At 39.4% G+C, this 14821-nt stretch overlaps 1 protein-coding gene across 1 annotated transcript; it reads right to left on the reverse strand.

The window, feature by feature from the left end:
• Positions 1 to 3896: 3896 nt before the first annotated feature.
• Positions 3897 to 9162, reverse strand: gpr184 (G protein-coupled receptor 184). Its single transcript, XM_087174336.1, has 2 exons — positions 8821 to 9162; positions 3897 to 5932 (listed from the first exon to the last, which is right to left on the reverse strand). Exon 2 carries the CDS (start codon positions 5893 to 5895, stop codon positions 4852 to 4854), a length of 1044 nt encoding a protein of 347 aa, XP_087030462.1. The 5' UTR covers positions 5896 to 5932; positions 8821 to 9162; the 3' UTR covers positions 3897 to 4851.
• Positions 9163 to 14821: the final 5659 nt, after the last annotated feature.

Raw genomic sequence — 14821 nt, forward strand, 5'->3', positions numbered from 1 at the left:
TGTGTATATATATATATATATATATATATATATATATATATATATATACATACATATATATGATGTCCTGGCTTTTCTCTCTAAGTGAAACTTGAAACTGCATTCAGCCCTACTGAATTAGATTGCTTGCCCTGTTGCTCCTACTGAAAGGGTCTGCAAGGAGCATAGGAGGGAGGCCATTTGTTTCAGAGGGGAATTTAACCTTCCTGAAATGCCCTAACGTCAGGTACAATGTCAATGTTAAAACCCATGCAATTTCGTTTGAAATCATCCTTAGTTACTATTTATCAAGAATTTAACACTAAGCTAATTTGCTGTATCAGGAATTTGTTGTTGTGATTGGATCAGATTTGATATGATAATAATATGAGAAAACAAAGCGACACCTGTTATCATATTTTCTTTTAAATATTGCTACATCCTGATTGCTGCATGGACCATATGAGCCCTGCTCACTTCAAACCAGGAGGAAAAGCAACAGAAATCTTTCAACAAAAATAACGAAAACTCCTCAGCATCATATCCAGCTCTTTCACTTCCATTGGGGAAATATCATTTGCTCTGTTTGTAATTAGTTGGGATTTCAATGTAATGGCATATTGTATTTGTTCAGTGCCCGATGTTAATAAAGGAATGGTTCACAAAAAATGCAATTTTGTCATTCTACAGGCAAAGACAGCCAGTCAAAACACTGAGTGATGACATGAAACAGTAAGGAACCTGCTGCAGATTTGTTTCAACCTTCTCGAGAACTACAGAATAAGGACAGAAATGAACAAAGAGCAAACTCATGCAGTGCAATCAAAAATAAATCACTGCACTGTGGGTGTGAAAATCTAATCTTACCGTATTATTCTTCTGTCTCTCACCGTAACAAGCAGATGATGCCTTTATATAAAGCAGTCAAACCCCAGAGTGCACTAAAACAACAAGATGTAATGGTGTTAGAGCTGTGAAGATTTCTCATGGCCACTTCTGTTTTTGGATAAGGCTGAGGGCTGCACCACCTCATCTGCTTCGTATTATGAAAAATTGATGTGCAAACTTGAATGTTTCAACTGACAAAATGATGAGTGGAATCTGGCTAGGGCCTGTTTGTATAAACAAATTAAGCTCCTTACAGTGAGGATGTAGAATTCCTTGTCTGCCAGGCCACCAGACAGAGTTTGCTGTAACCATCTTAAATTATGGGCTGGGGCAAGTTGCCATAGAGAAGTCAATGAAGTGACACCAGTATACTAGAAAAAAAAATGTATTTTTCACTTCCCCTGTTTCTTTATGTGTTTGAGTTACTTGATGAGAAAAAGAAGAATATTGTGGTTATGTCTGCCTTACATAAATTCATGTGTTGCACATACACGGTTGTGCAAGTACAGTGACATGAAGTGAAAACCGGCGACGAAAAATGTCATTTTTGATTTCACTGTGGGAAATATTAAGTGTCTTTATTTTGCACTACATCACGTATTGCACATCCTAAATGCCAGCCTGAACTTGTTTCTGAGAAGATATAAATAAAAAAAACTGTAAAAAGAATCTACCTGTTTGTGTGTTCAGATGAGCAGTGCAAATTAATTAAACACTCCCTGGCCACTTTATTAGGTACACCTACACAATCTCACACTATCCAGTACAACAGCTCTGCCACAAAGCGCTGGCCACTTTTTGTTAAAGCTTTAGAAGGTGACACAAAGGTATTAATTCAACTATATGTTTATTATTGAGGTTGTAGTTAGTCGTGGTGTTGTACTGGACTGCGTTATATTGAAATGTGTTTCTAAAATTCTTCCCCCTCATGTTTGAGGTTGTTGCCTAGAGTTGAAGGGAACTGCAGAGTTGGTTTAGCCCTAACCCCGCTACTGCACAAGAAACACAAATGTGCACTAAAGTCTGTTAGTTACAGTAGTGAAAATTAAATATCCTGTTGTGTTGCTAATGAAATATTAAATCTAATGATAAAGCACTTTGGGTTTGTGGTTCAGAAATGCATTGAGCCTTGGACAAATTGAGTTTGATTATAAAGACTCACTGTTTGATTAAAGACACACTTAGTAACACAGTGAGCAGCTGGAGAGCAGCAGTTCAATGGAAATCTTAACGGATTAGAAATGATTGCTTATTGCATATGGGAGGGGAAAAGAAAAATGGTTATCTACTAAGTACTGTTTTGTATGTGTCACAATACTCAACTCAATGCTAAAATAACTTCTAGTCTAAGAATAACTTGTCTATATAATGCATTTAGACCAAGACTGCATTATGAGACTATGAGTCGGAACAGCTAATCAATGAAACATATTGATTTCCAAAGGAGTCTGGCTACAGCCTGACTTACCTCATTAAAAGCTGAGTCTGGAGAAAATGGATCTGTAATATCTCGGGCCTAATGCCACCAGATGATGGACTGCTGCTTCGGGTAATTTCTTCATACTTGACTGCATTTTAACATTTGCAGATATGTATGGTGTCACTTCACTTTTTCGAGTGGCGCTTCTTCAATTGCTCCAAGCTCTGACTGGAGGGGGTTGTTGAGGTCAAACAAAAAGGTGAGAGTAGGACATCTTTGGGGAACCTTTCATGAATTCATACAAATAATTTTTTTTCTCTTCCTTATTCCTTTTCTCTGTCTCTCTTTCTGAAATAGAGCTATCTCTTGACCTGATGAAACATCAACAGCTGTGTCTTGCCTTTAAAATCTGGCATTACTCATTTTCATATTTTCCATTTTGTCAACAAATTCCATGAGAGGACCAAAACCAACAATGCATTAGTCCATCTTTCAATATTTCCCTAAACTGTCTGTCGCCCGTTTGCTCCTACTACTGGTTGCTATGCTAACATTGGCTATGTAGCAATTAGAAAAAACTTACAAATAGCTCATTTTAGTTTTTAAAATTTTTAAAAGGCTGATTCATTTCCTAAAACAGTTGGATACTGTAGTTTTCAACAACACAGGGTTTTGCACACATAGACTTTAGTTGGGCGGGCAGCCCAGGTATATTAACGACTGCACAAGTATATTTGCCAACTCATTTTGGCATTTTATTTGTATGTTTTTTAACCGTCAGAACAAGGCCATCTACAATTGATTAACTACTCTCCACTCGGTCCGCTGTACTTCTTAGTTCCGCCAAGACAAACAGGAAGAGAGAAAGAGGGAGGTGCATGGTAATGCAGGTAATGAGGCAGCAGGTCCCAGTGTGGTAAGAGCAGTGGACCCCACCACCACTACAGTCACTACCACTACAAATACACAATGCTTGTGTTAATGAGGAAAAATGTTACTCAGTGTAACCATGTCACTCATTGATGTATTTTTTAGAATAGTTTTTAGACAAAAAATAGTGGTCTGTGGCACAGCCAGGTCTGGCTTAGGCAAGTTAGTTGGTCTTTCATTGAGATTTCTTAATAATAAGAAAAGTGTAAATTATCACCAGCCTTATCCTCCAAGTATCAAACACCCAGAGACAACAACAACCTTTTCTCCTAAAAATCATAGTCATATTCAACTAGTTTTGAACTATTTCTAAACTATGTTTTGAAAGAACAGTGCTGCCTGGATTATGTTTGTATCAACATAATATGGGAATATTTTAATGAAAGTATCAGAAAAGTACTAAAATGTTCTCTCTGACAACGTCAGTGAACATAATCCAGGCAGCAATTCTATTTATCAACACTGTATATCATCTATAGAGCAAGAGGTCAGCTCTATAAGCTTTTAAAGGAAGTGAAGCTAAATATAGAAGCCTTGGCTACCTCAGAAATCACAGGGTTGATTCTGCTTATATGCCAAGTGCTCAGCTGGTGATGTATCGATGTACACAGCAAAAAGCTGCACTGACGCACAAGAGAGCTTCTGTATAAATGATGGAAAAAACACAAAACAACAGCAGTGAGTCTTAATGTTGTTGATTCACTTTCTCCCTCACTGTATTTCTCTCATTCTTTACCTCTCACACACACACACACACACACACACACACTGATTGCAGCCTTTGCCCACTTGACACATCTGGATTTATGATTACTTTGCGTGTGACTGTAATGGCTAAGTGCTCAGATGTATGAGTTTATCATTTCCTAAGCTTTTCCCTCCCTGTGAAGACATTTAATGCGCCAACTGCAAGATTGATCATCTGATGTTTTCTGCATGGACTTAAGAATCCAAAACCATAGCACCTGATCGAACCACTGGTTTATTTGAACTTACACTGAACATGTTTAGATAGATAGATAGATAGATAGATAGATAGATAGATAGATAGATAGATAGATAAATAGATACTTTATTTATCCCCTCAGGGAAATTCATGTTTAACTGACGGTGAGACACTGAGGACACATGGTCATGCTAATAAATGCTTTTCATGGCATGCTTTAGAGTTTACACACTTTTTTCTATTCCATGGTCACACAATAACAATCACAACATCCTTATATAGCTTGGAAGGAGAACACAAGGGCTCTTCAACTCCAGTGGTGTACATACACAAACCAGAAGTGGCTGCCACTGAAGAACTCTTGGGAGAGCAGAACCTGGGACTACAATCTCATAAGAGCTATGCGTGTTATTCGAGCCCCTCCTCCACACTGTGCAGGATATGAGGGAGGAAAACAGACAAAAATGGGAATGTGTATGTTGACAAAGCCTTGATTATGGGATGTAAATAATCCTGCTACTTACTCGCTAACGCTGGAGATGCAGAAATGCATTTAAACAGCTACAGTATTATGCATAAACACGTTTATGCACACACACACACACACACACACACACACACACACACACACACACACACACACACAAACATATATGAATACGTGTCCATTCATGTACTGCTTAACGTTTCATATTAAATTATTACTATTTGGCTTTCCTCTGTGGTATGAAGTCAGCGCACAATCCTCTGTCTGTGTCGTTCTATGCCTCCTCCAGCACAGTTTCACCTCCTCCTGGACCCCGTTACTGACCAGCACATACAGCACAGGGTCCACCACACAGTTCAGACTGGACAGCGCCAGTGTGCATGAGAAGGAGAAGTGCATATTTTGTTCAAACGCGCAGTAGTTTCCTCCAGAAGTTGTGTTGTCGCTGTGATAGAAGACCAGTGAGCGTATGAGCAGGAGAAAGTGATATGGAGCGAAGCAAATTGAGAAAATCCCAATCACCCCATAGGACAGCAGGCGGACCTTCCTCTTGGCCTGGGCACTCAGGCCGGGACTCTGGCCCACAGTGGCCAGCACCCTCCAGTAGCTTACCGCCAACACCAGCAGGGGCAGCAGGAAGCCGATGCCAACTCTGATCAGGTTGAACAAGGCGACGGGTTTTTGCATGGGGTAAGTCTCATAACAACGGTCGTTGCCTTTCACGTCATCATGAGCATCTTTGAGATTGTCATAGAACAGCACCATGATGTGCAGCACCACCACTACAACGTAGACAGTGACGCACTGTGCCCAGGCGTAGCGTGATGTACGGTGGGTCTTGGAGCGGAGCGGGTACGTGACCACCAGGCAGCGGTCCACAGAGATGCAGCAGAGCAAGAAGATGCTGATGTACATGTTGGAGTAGTAGAAGAAGCCAGCTACACTGCAGGACAGAACACCTAGCTTCCAGTGGTGGTCCTGCCGGTAATAATTGATCCAAAGGGGCATAGTGAAGAGGAAAAGCATGTCGGACAGCGACAGGTTGAGCAGGAAGATGCCCAAAATGTTTTGCCGCCGCACTTGTTGCCAAATAGGGCCCAGAGTCAGTACATTGAAGATCAACCCTAAAATAAAAGCCAGGATGTAAACAGACATCAGTAAGTCACTGATGGGGCTCTTGTCGTCGATGTTGACACACATAGTGGAGTTTGTGGTTGTCGCTGGTGATGTGACTGTGACGTTCATTTTTCTGTTGTTGATCTGTCACTTTGATGGATAGAAACTCACCTGCAAGCATGAAAAAAAAAAAAGTTTTACAGTTATAGTTTGTCAGTTTAAATGAGTAGAAGCGACAGGGGCAACATGAACTTATGCATAAGATAACTTAAAATTCATAGCACAGCTTGGATATTTTGTATTGCTAATCATATTTTGTGGTTCATTGATCTCAAGAGAGAAAATTGTGTGATTGCCTGAACATGAGGCAGTTTGGCTGTAGAGCATATGGTATTTGGAGTTGAAATCCCCCACCTAGAGATGATACAGGCTTAGTCATGCTCCCTGATGATAACAGTTTGCACCCACAGTTGTAATAGGAGCTTGGATTGCCAAAAAAATCGCCCTTTATTGCCTCAACTGCTCTTTTTGAAGAAAACATGTCATGCATTTTTCTTTGATAAATGTCCTAGTTTTATGGAAACTGAGGGCAATAAGGAGCTTATGCCTTATATCATTTGAATTATCTGTAGAACCCTCTGCTCCCAGATCCCTGAGATGATCACATTATTTTATGTTAATGCTGCTTTTTGTTAAATTGTTGCACTCACTGACCTACATCAGAGTGGCAGGCAGCGGCAGCACCGACTGAACTGACAAAGTGAACATTTGCATTTTAATGTAACCAGCGCTTTATAACTTAAGTCCAGTTTATCTAAGCGATGAGCATTTGTGATTCTGTGGGGACAAAACAAGACTCAACCTGTTAATTTATATGTATCCTTACAGAGACTGGCTGACGGTCCAGTTTAATGTCTGATGTAACAGTAATCAGCGGAGCTGGGTGGTTTAAGCGTCACTCCCAGACAACAGGGAATTCAATGTTGACTGTGGCTTGAAGAATGAGTAATGTGAACTTCATGCACTACATGAATTAGCTGATTAATTCCTTCCCTGATTTACACTGAAGATGCACGGTCAGACCCGGCCCATCACAGATCTGTGGGTGTGATTCCTGACTGTTAGGCAGACACATCAGAGACATTAGTCTGTGTTGCTTCCTGTTCAAAATGTTCTGGTGCTGAAATGGCACAGAAAGGCCAAAAGACACTGTCCGCACAGCTAAATGTCACCAGAAAATGGGAAATAATAAACTCCTTACAAAGACGACATAGAATTGCTTTTTTCCGGAGCCTCAATAGCTTTTTTAAAGTCAGAGGACACGGCCTATTGCTCACGGTGCTGCACTTTCAGTGAAACCAGGAGAATGCCCAAGACAGACTGAGTGAACATAAATATTCCATCAGAGTTAGATTATCCTATAGCACGACATTTTGCTGATGTCGTGCGTGCAGAGAGAAACCTGTTAGACTTTCAAATTTAATGTCCTAATATAACCTAATATATCCAGGTTTGGATGAGGAAATAAAGATTATAAAACCTTCCTATAAATAACTTTATTTTATTCATAATTATACTTGCTGCTTTTATGTCATTGTGATAGGTATTTCATTATATTTCCAGTGTATTGTCTGTAAAGAGTACCAGGTGTAAACTACTCTTCTTCTCATACAGCCCCTCTCTTTTCTTTATCTAAGAGAGTCTGACGGAACATTTTTTTTACTGTGATAAGTTGGTTTTTTTTAAGTTTTATTATGTAGATTTTAGCCTGTCAATTTCCTGTCTCTCTATATCACTGAGATTTCAGCAATAGGAAATTAAACATTTCATTGGCATCTCTCTCTTTGGCATCCATTGATATTTGTTTCCCCCTGTACATTTTGTTCTATCTCTCAGGGTTGGCTCTGGTGTGTTTATAGGCTCAGGAAGCATCTAATACCATTAACGTCTGGACAGAGATAGGCTATCCTGTCCAAACTCAATAATGGAGAAGCCATTTAGAGTCAAGCCATCCTGAGAGAATGATAATGTGCGCCTGCATGGGTGTGGGGAAATGGTTTCGATTTAATGGAGTATTCATAAAATTTTCAATCAATGGGAAACTACCTTGACTTTAGTGACGGAAATTTTTTTTCATGAATCTAGCTTTTCTAAAATAATTCACTGGCTGCTGTTTAGTCATCAGTCTGACTGCTATGACTAACCACACATCGGTCTTTCCCTTCTATTAGCAAAGGGCCTGTAACTGTGAGGAGTTTGTTCCAGTCACTGGCATTTATCTTCTCCCTTGCTTTGTTTTTCTTCAAACCTACAGGTCTTCAACTTTTCATGTCTTTTTCACGTGTAAACTATTTTATTTTATCCATCACTCCTAATGCAGGCCTGCTTTACACAGCTAGTCCGAGTTTCAGTCCATCTGAGCCAACTATGCGATTGTTACTATTATAAGCTGAACTTGTTATTACACAGCCTGTCACCAGTGCTGCTTTAAAAGAAAAACTTTAACCTTTTCTGCCAAGAGAGAGAATGTGCTATCCGCCAAACCTCATTTTCCAAACAAAATTGAGCTTGAGATTGATTTAAATTTATGTTTCATAGTTTCCTTCGCTAATACCAAAGCTGCATTCCAAAAGTGTCAGAGTCCACCTGCGCAGTATACTCCTGTGAATTTGGACTATTTCTCCTTGTCAAGCACTTCTCTGCTACACTCTCCAGCCTGCTGTGGTGACCACCGCTGGGAGAACCACAGAAAACATTCAAACCTGCAGAGAATCAACATTTCCAGCCTAATTACTTCTGCAACACGGGCTCACACAGCCTCGAGCATGCCATCTTTCCCTTGACAGCAGTCCAATGGGGAAGAAAAGAAAACTAGCAAAGAAAGTGAAATTTCAAAATAAATTAATAGCCTACCTTTAACGCCCTGCTTGCAGAACATTAAAAACAAGGAAGAATGCCTCACATTTTTACCCTTTTCGCTGTCACTTTTTGAAGTGTTCAAAGTATAGTATCATTTCCAGACATCCTACATCCAGATTTGTAATCAAGAGTGACCTCACCTGTTGTTTTTGGGAAGAGGTGTGTCTTGACTGTAAAAGAACGCTGTCCACTGGGCAAAGAGTTTCAGACACATTCCAGAGCTGTTTCAGGTTTGGAAACGTTCATCCGGGAGGGTCAGAGCATGCGCTTCAGAGGAGACTCTTCAGAGCTGCTGACACGCAGCCAAAACCACTACAGTACCACATGGCACTCTCAGAAAATAACTGCACTAGACAATTATCAGCCAATACAATAGCTAGACAGTGCAGGGTGTTTTTCTTCCTGTGTTCTATCTGATTTGTCTTTGCTCTGAGATAAGATGATTTGCCGTGGACAGCCACAGTTGAAATGTCAGCAGGGAGTGTGGAGAAAGGATGAGACGAAGTACAAAAAAGGGGAAGAAACAAGTAGGAGGAGGGAGGTTTGCCTTTGCACACGTGCAAGGAGGAAGTAGGTTTCATGGGTGGGGAGGAACACAAGACTGATAAAACAGACATGATGCAGAAGTCAATGAGAGTAAAAAAAAGTGAGCTTTGTGCGTAAAGGAAACAGAATTTCTGTGGGCAGGCAGCCACGTGTGATTTCCCTATCTTACTTTCACATTAATCTTTACATGACAGGTGTAAACGTATAGCGGAACTGAGTCATCGTCAATTATTTGAAAATGCTCTTTCTTCATAATTTTCTCACTTTGTCTGAATTCCTTTAACACAGAGTTAGGCTGATCACCTACAGTGTGAATCAGTGCAATCTGTGCCAGGAAGCGGCATGAAGCACGGGGTTTTCAGAGTCAGCATCATACCCAGAACAACCCTGCGTGTGTGTGGTATCCACAGGTCTTTTCATGTTTTATGAACGTAAACACGAGTAAACATGTAAATCAGCGATGATTTCCTATGAGCAAGAATGCATATCTGAGGTCAGCTATACAAATAGCAGTGAGAGAAGACGGTATATAAGAAAGAGGAAATGCCAAATATTTTTGGGAAATGAGTCTTATGGTAAAATCACCTAAAAGGGGGTTTAATACTAGCCTGAACACTCATCATCCATGACCTTTTCTCCCTGCCCATAGAGGCCAAGCGAGTGTTTCAGAATTGGGCTCTATAGCAGTAGGTCTGTGGTAGAAGATCAGATTCATTACACATCTGATGAACATGCAAAGGAAGGATGTGGGAAATGTGGTAGTTTAGCTCACTTTAGCTCACAAAACAAGAGAGGAAAAGTGAGAGATGTGAGAGTTAGAGAGAATGCCCCCTTCATAATGTCATAATAACAATAATAATAATAATAATAACTTCTTCTACTATAGCACCTTTCAGGGTACCCAAGGCCGCTCTACAGAGTAAGAAGACAAAAAGCAAATAAATAAATCATATGTGATAAGGAGGTTAGGCTGTGCAAAGTATAGGACAAAGCTTCATTAAACTAAGCTTCATTAAAAGAAGAGGGTGGTGCTTTAGTGACAGCGTGTTTATCATTTTTTAAAGCATTTCTCTTGTCTTTAGTAGCCAGACGCCTAATAATCAAAGGTTTCTACAGAACTTTATGAGAAGTATTAAATCCATTCCCACGTTCTGGGAACAGTATGAATCAAAGGTGGAGCAACTTGTGCAAACTTGTGCACTGAGCGTTTCTGCCAAGATGACGCTGAATCTAGGCTACCTGTCACTTTAACTTGTGATTTCTTATTATTTTTCCAAAAGCAATTTAATAACTTTAACTTAAACTGAAAGATTAAGTCTATGTCAAAACATTAGTCAAAGGCCCCGTGTACATTTCAAGAGTTATCAGCAGCTATCACAATTCTTCCAGCATACCGGCCATAACGAGATCCTTTCCCAGCACGTAACTAGTGTAAGAGATGGAGGGGAGAATCCACAGTCCTGTTTGCATATGAAGCTTCAGCAGTCTGTGTTGGTCATATCACATGACTGTTTTCCAAAGCGGGGGCCTTTCTAGTGCAACATCTCTAAAACTAAAACTAAAACTAAGAAAAAGTTTACCAACTTGGAAGATAGCTCTCATTTTGATTCAGACCGCAAAAGCCTTTCAGCCACTACTGAACCTGCAGCCTGAAAGTAGACATGCTCTACTCCAAATGACGACATAAGCATGACTTAAACAGGAAGCAGGAGCACTTTAGGATGATTGATATACAGTATACGTACAGTGCAGACATTATCATTTCTGGAGTAAAGCCTGCATTGCATGTCTGTCATTGCAAAGAGCTTCCACTTCTAATAAAAGGTACATTAATGCTTGTTATGTTGTGTACAATAATACATTATAATTACATCCTTTTATACAACCATTTCCATTTATGGCGATACTTCAACAGTATTGACGTAAAGTCATTCGCTCACTGGCAGTTTTAGCTGTTATTGTGTTCTGTGGTCTCAGGTTAGGTTCACTGTGCTGCACCTTCCTCTTCTAAGAATAGCCCCTCACATGACAGGGACTGACATTTTAAAAGCATAAATGGTGGGCGGAAATTTTGTGATAGCTCCATGTTCAAGAGGTGTGAAGTGCGTGCTGACATTTCTAGAATGGCGTAGCCTGTGAACGTTACCACTGTCATCTTCGCTTCCTTCTTTCTTCAGCGTGAAGTTAAAAATGACATCTTTTGCTATTTTTGAAAAGACAACAAGACAATGTGCATTTTTGTTTGTTTTCTAGCAACACCTTCCTCACTTAATGCTTGACCTCCCTCAGTGAAACACAGAGCCACAACAACAACAACAACCTGTTTACATAGTTTTGAGAAGTGATGTCATTGCAGTCATTTCACTTTGAAACTGCAGGGTGCCACGAGGAGAGAAGTAACAATCAAGAGAATGAATATCATTTTACAAACCAATTGAAGACGAATATGATGGGATGGAATGGTTAAATGACACACTTAATTAACCTTTTACTATGTCTGTGTGTTTATTTCAAAAGTGATCCGACAAACTGATTTTTAATACTTGCTTGGTCTTTACTTTGGAAATTTGTAGGGAAATGATTTTTGTAGAATTGACAATGATAGTGTCTTATCCTTTAACAAACCTTTTTGTCAATATATTATTTTACAAAATAAACCACTAACTTTTGACATAAACTATGGTGATAAGTTTTTTTTTTTTTTTCACAAAGTTGGAATTTGATCTTTGCAAAAACAGACTGGTGTAAAACAAGTTGTGCTGTACCCTTTTGGTTATGCATTGGCCTGACAACCGGAATAGCTCAGCAATTTTCTGTAATTTTCAAAATTGTTTTACATTGCTGAGTTATTTCCTTTGAAATGCATTATGCCTGAGTGCAAGGGCAACCTTAGCAGCTGGCATAGCCCTTTAATGTGCTTGATGGCCAAACTGCAGGTCATTTCTTGTGCAGTCACAACAGCTGATGAGGAGAGTGCATTCAGATTTTGTGATCATGTTACACAATTACAGCCTAAACATTCCCACCGCAGGAGGTTTCTGTTTTTTATGATCACCGACAGCGTTTCAGTTGATAGTCATCTCAGGAAGCAGGATTGCTGGGCTGCGTGGTACTGATAATGGCAATAATTAAAACCTTGTTTACTTAAGTCACATTCTAGATTTCGGGAAATTAATACATGGAGAGTTTTTCTGGGCAGTGTTATTAACACACCATTAATCTTGCTTTCCTGTAATAAAATGTTACATAATGTAACAGAAGAATTTCATGAGTGGTGTAGAGCTTAGAGATTTTAGTCTATTAATGACGACACATTTTTCTTTGACAAACAAATTAAGAAAAGAAACACTGCTATATTTTGGGTGACATATAACTGCTGATTGTATTTATTATAGGAGTAAGCTCTCTGTACTACTGGTTGTGATGTCACTTTAGCTAAATGATAAGAATACTTGGGTAATAAACTCTTGAGCACACAACCAATTGAATTTTGATGAAACCATAATTTTCTTCCACAGACGTAATTTATACAGATTCTCAACTTCTCAACAACCCCAAGACAAAACTCAAAACTGAATTGCTCCTGCTAGCTATAATCAATAGGCTTTGTGTGTGTGTGTGTGTGTGTGTGTGTGTGTGTGTGTGTGTGTGTGTGTGTGTGTGTGTGTGTGTGTCTTCTCATCCCAAGCAGAGCTATAGAACTAAACACTAGGCTCCACTCAAGCTGACAAGAAATGAGCACTGGGAGGTCTCAGAGGTTTCAATGACAAAACACTGGCATTGGAAAAAAGTAATCTGTAGCTCATTCTGTCTGAAAGCCACATTAATTCAATAAAACCTCAAAGTTATTATTTCGACTCTAAGCACATTTTTTTTGATCTTACAGGATAATTGTGGTGATATTTATTATTGTCAACCACAACCAACAATAATCTAAAAGCTACTATCTGTATAGCCAAAGCCTGATATAGCCATTGAGTCCTGTTAAAAGCATTTAATTGATTATTGGGTGACATGTTTGCATGCATATTCATTTTTTGAGTCAATCCCACATACACGTTTCTCCTGTGAAAAATACACAAAAGCAACAAATGTATATTAATCATCTGCTGAAAATAGTCCCCAACAAATGTGCTCCTAACTAACAGTTTGGGGACTGTACTCTAAAAAATTAACAAGCACTTTTTACAACCCATAGTTACGTTTTATTGTTCGATGACCTCTAGAAGCCGTAGAAATTATCACAGGAGCAAAGGAGAAAGACATGTGGTGTATATAGAGTGACACAGTTCACTTGAGGAGAAGGCAACTTAATCATGTGAACATGGGTTCACAGTACACTTCTTACAATAACTTTAGAGGCAGGAGAAAACTAGCCAACACATAGTACTATAAACATGTGTCACACACATTATACCAGATATAAACTGAACTATATAAATATACAACACTCTTGTACGTTGATGACAAGTATCTACCAAAAACTGAGCTATGTCACATGTCTTATATATAAACATGTACCGTAATCGACATTCATCCGTCATATCAAGCATGACTGGGATGCCCTGCAGACATTTTCAAACAAAGTTTAACTCAGAGATTATGATAAAAAGGACGGTAGAATATAAAATGCATTTCATTTTCAGACATTTCCTGTCCTCCTCTGGGGCTAAATAAAAAGCGTCTAGTTTCCACAACCAAAGGCAGGATGCCAGATCTTAAGTGAACACAAACAGACCTGAGACTGAGCTCTGGTCAGTGGTCTGGTTCAGGGGGGCATATTGCCCGGGATGGTAAGTGTGCTTAAGAACACGCTATGTTCTTAGCAGAGACCTAAAATAACTACAATTACAAGGCAACTTATTTCTAAATATATACTATAAACCAAATTTAGAGAATAACTATTGGTCATTAGAGAATCTAATTAAAAAAGAAAAATTTAGAGAAATTTATTTAAGCCATCCCAATAAATGATTTGTGTAGTAAGTGTATTGTCAAGCATGTTAATGAAGCTATTCCACAACGCAGCATGTTATCCTTTTGCCTAACTTTACATGGCTCCCAACCCATATCACCACACACTGACAGCTTTCATGTCTGCCCAAGAAGCAACGCAAAGCTCTGTTCTTTATCGCTTTTTGTTTGTCTACAACCGCCACAGATCACTGCTCCAAAAATGGACAGAAACAAGTGGATAAAGGAATGATTGAAGTGACATGAAATGGCAAAGCAGTCTGATCACTGATTAGATTTTGACTGAACAAATTTGCTCCAATTTGTTGAGTGTGCACTTTCTTATCTTTGTGTTTATGTATATCAAAAATGCTGCCATCCATGAAACCAGTTGCTATGGTAGCTGAAAGCATAGGTATATTTTAATTTGAGAAGCGCCTTTCATCTCTCAAGGTCATCACTCAGATTAAATTTGTCAAGTCACCCTCCCCTCCTGGCAAATTAGATGAACATTGCTTTTTGAATTGGATGAAGCTAAATAGAGTCTCAACTGCTGGCGCCAGGTACAAGTCTGTCTGTGGTGTGAAAGGGTCTCTGTTACTTCTTATCAACTGCAAGGCCAGCGGCCTGGAGAAGT

The sequence above is a fragment of the Seriola lalandi genome, unplaced genomic scaffold (genome assembly GCF_002814215.2).
Source record: "Seriola lalandi dorsalis isolate HSWRI2012SDOR001 ecotype SW California unplaced genomic scaffold, Sedor1 jcf7180002054338, whole genome shotgun sequence".
Taxonomy (NCBI): Eukaryota; Metazoa; Chordata; class Actinopteri; order Carangiformes; family Carangidae; genus Seriola; species Seriola lalandi.

What these genes read in the sequence shown, in the direction of transcription:
- gpr184 (XM_087174336.1), bottom strand. Translation starts at nt 5,895, where the DNA reads ATGAACGTCACAGTCACATCACCAGCGACAACCACAAACTCCACTATG.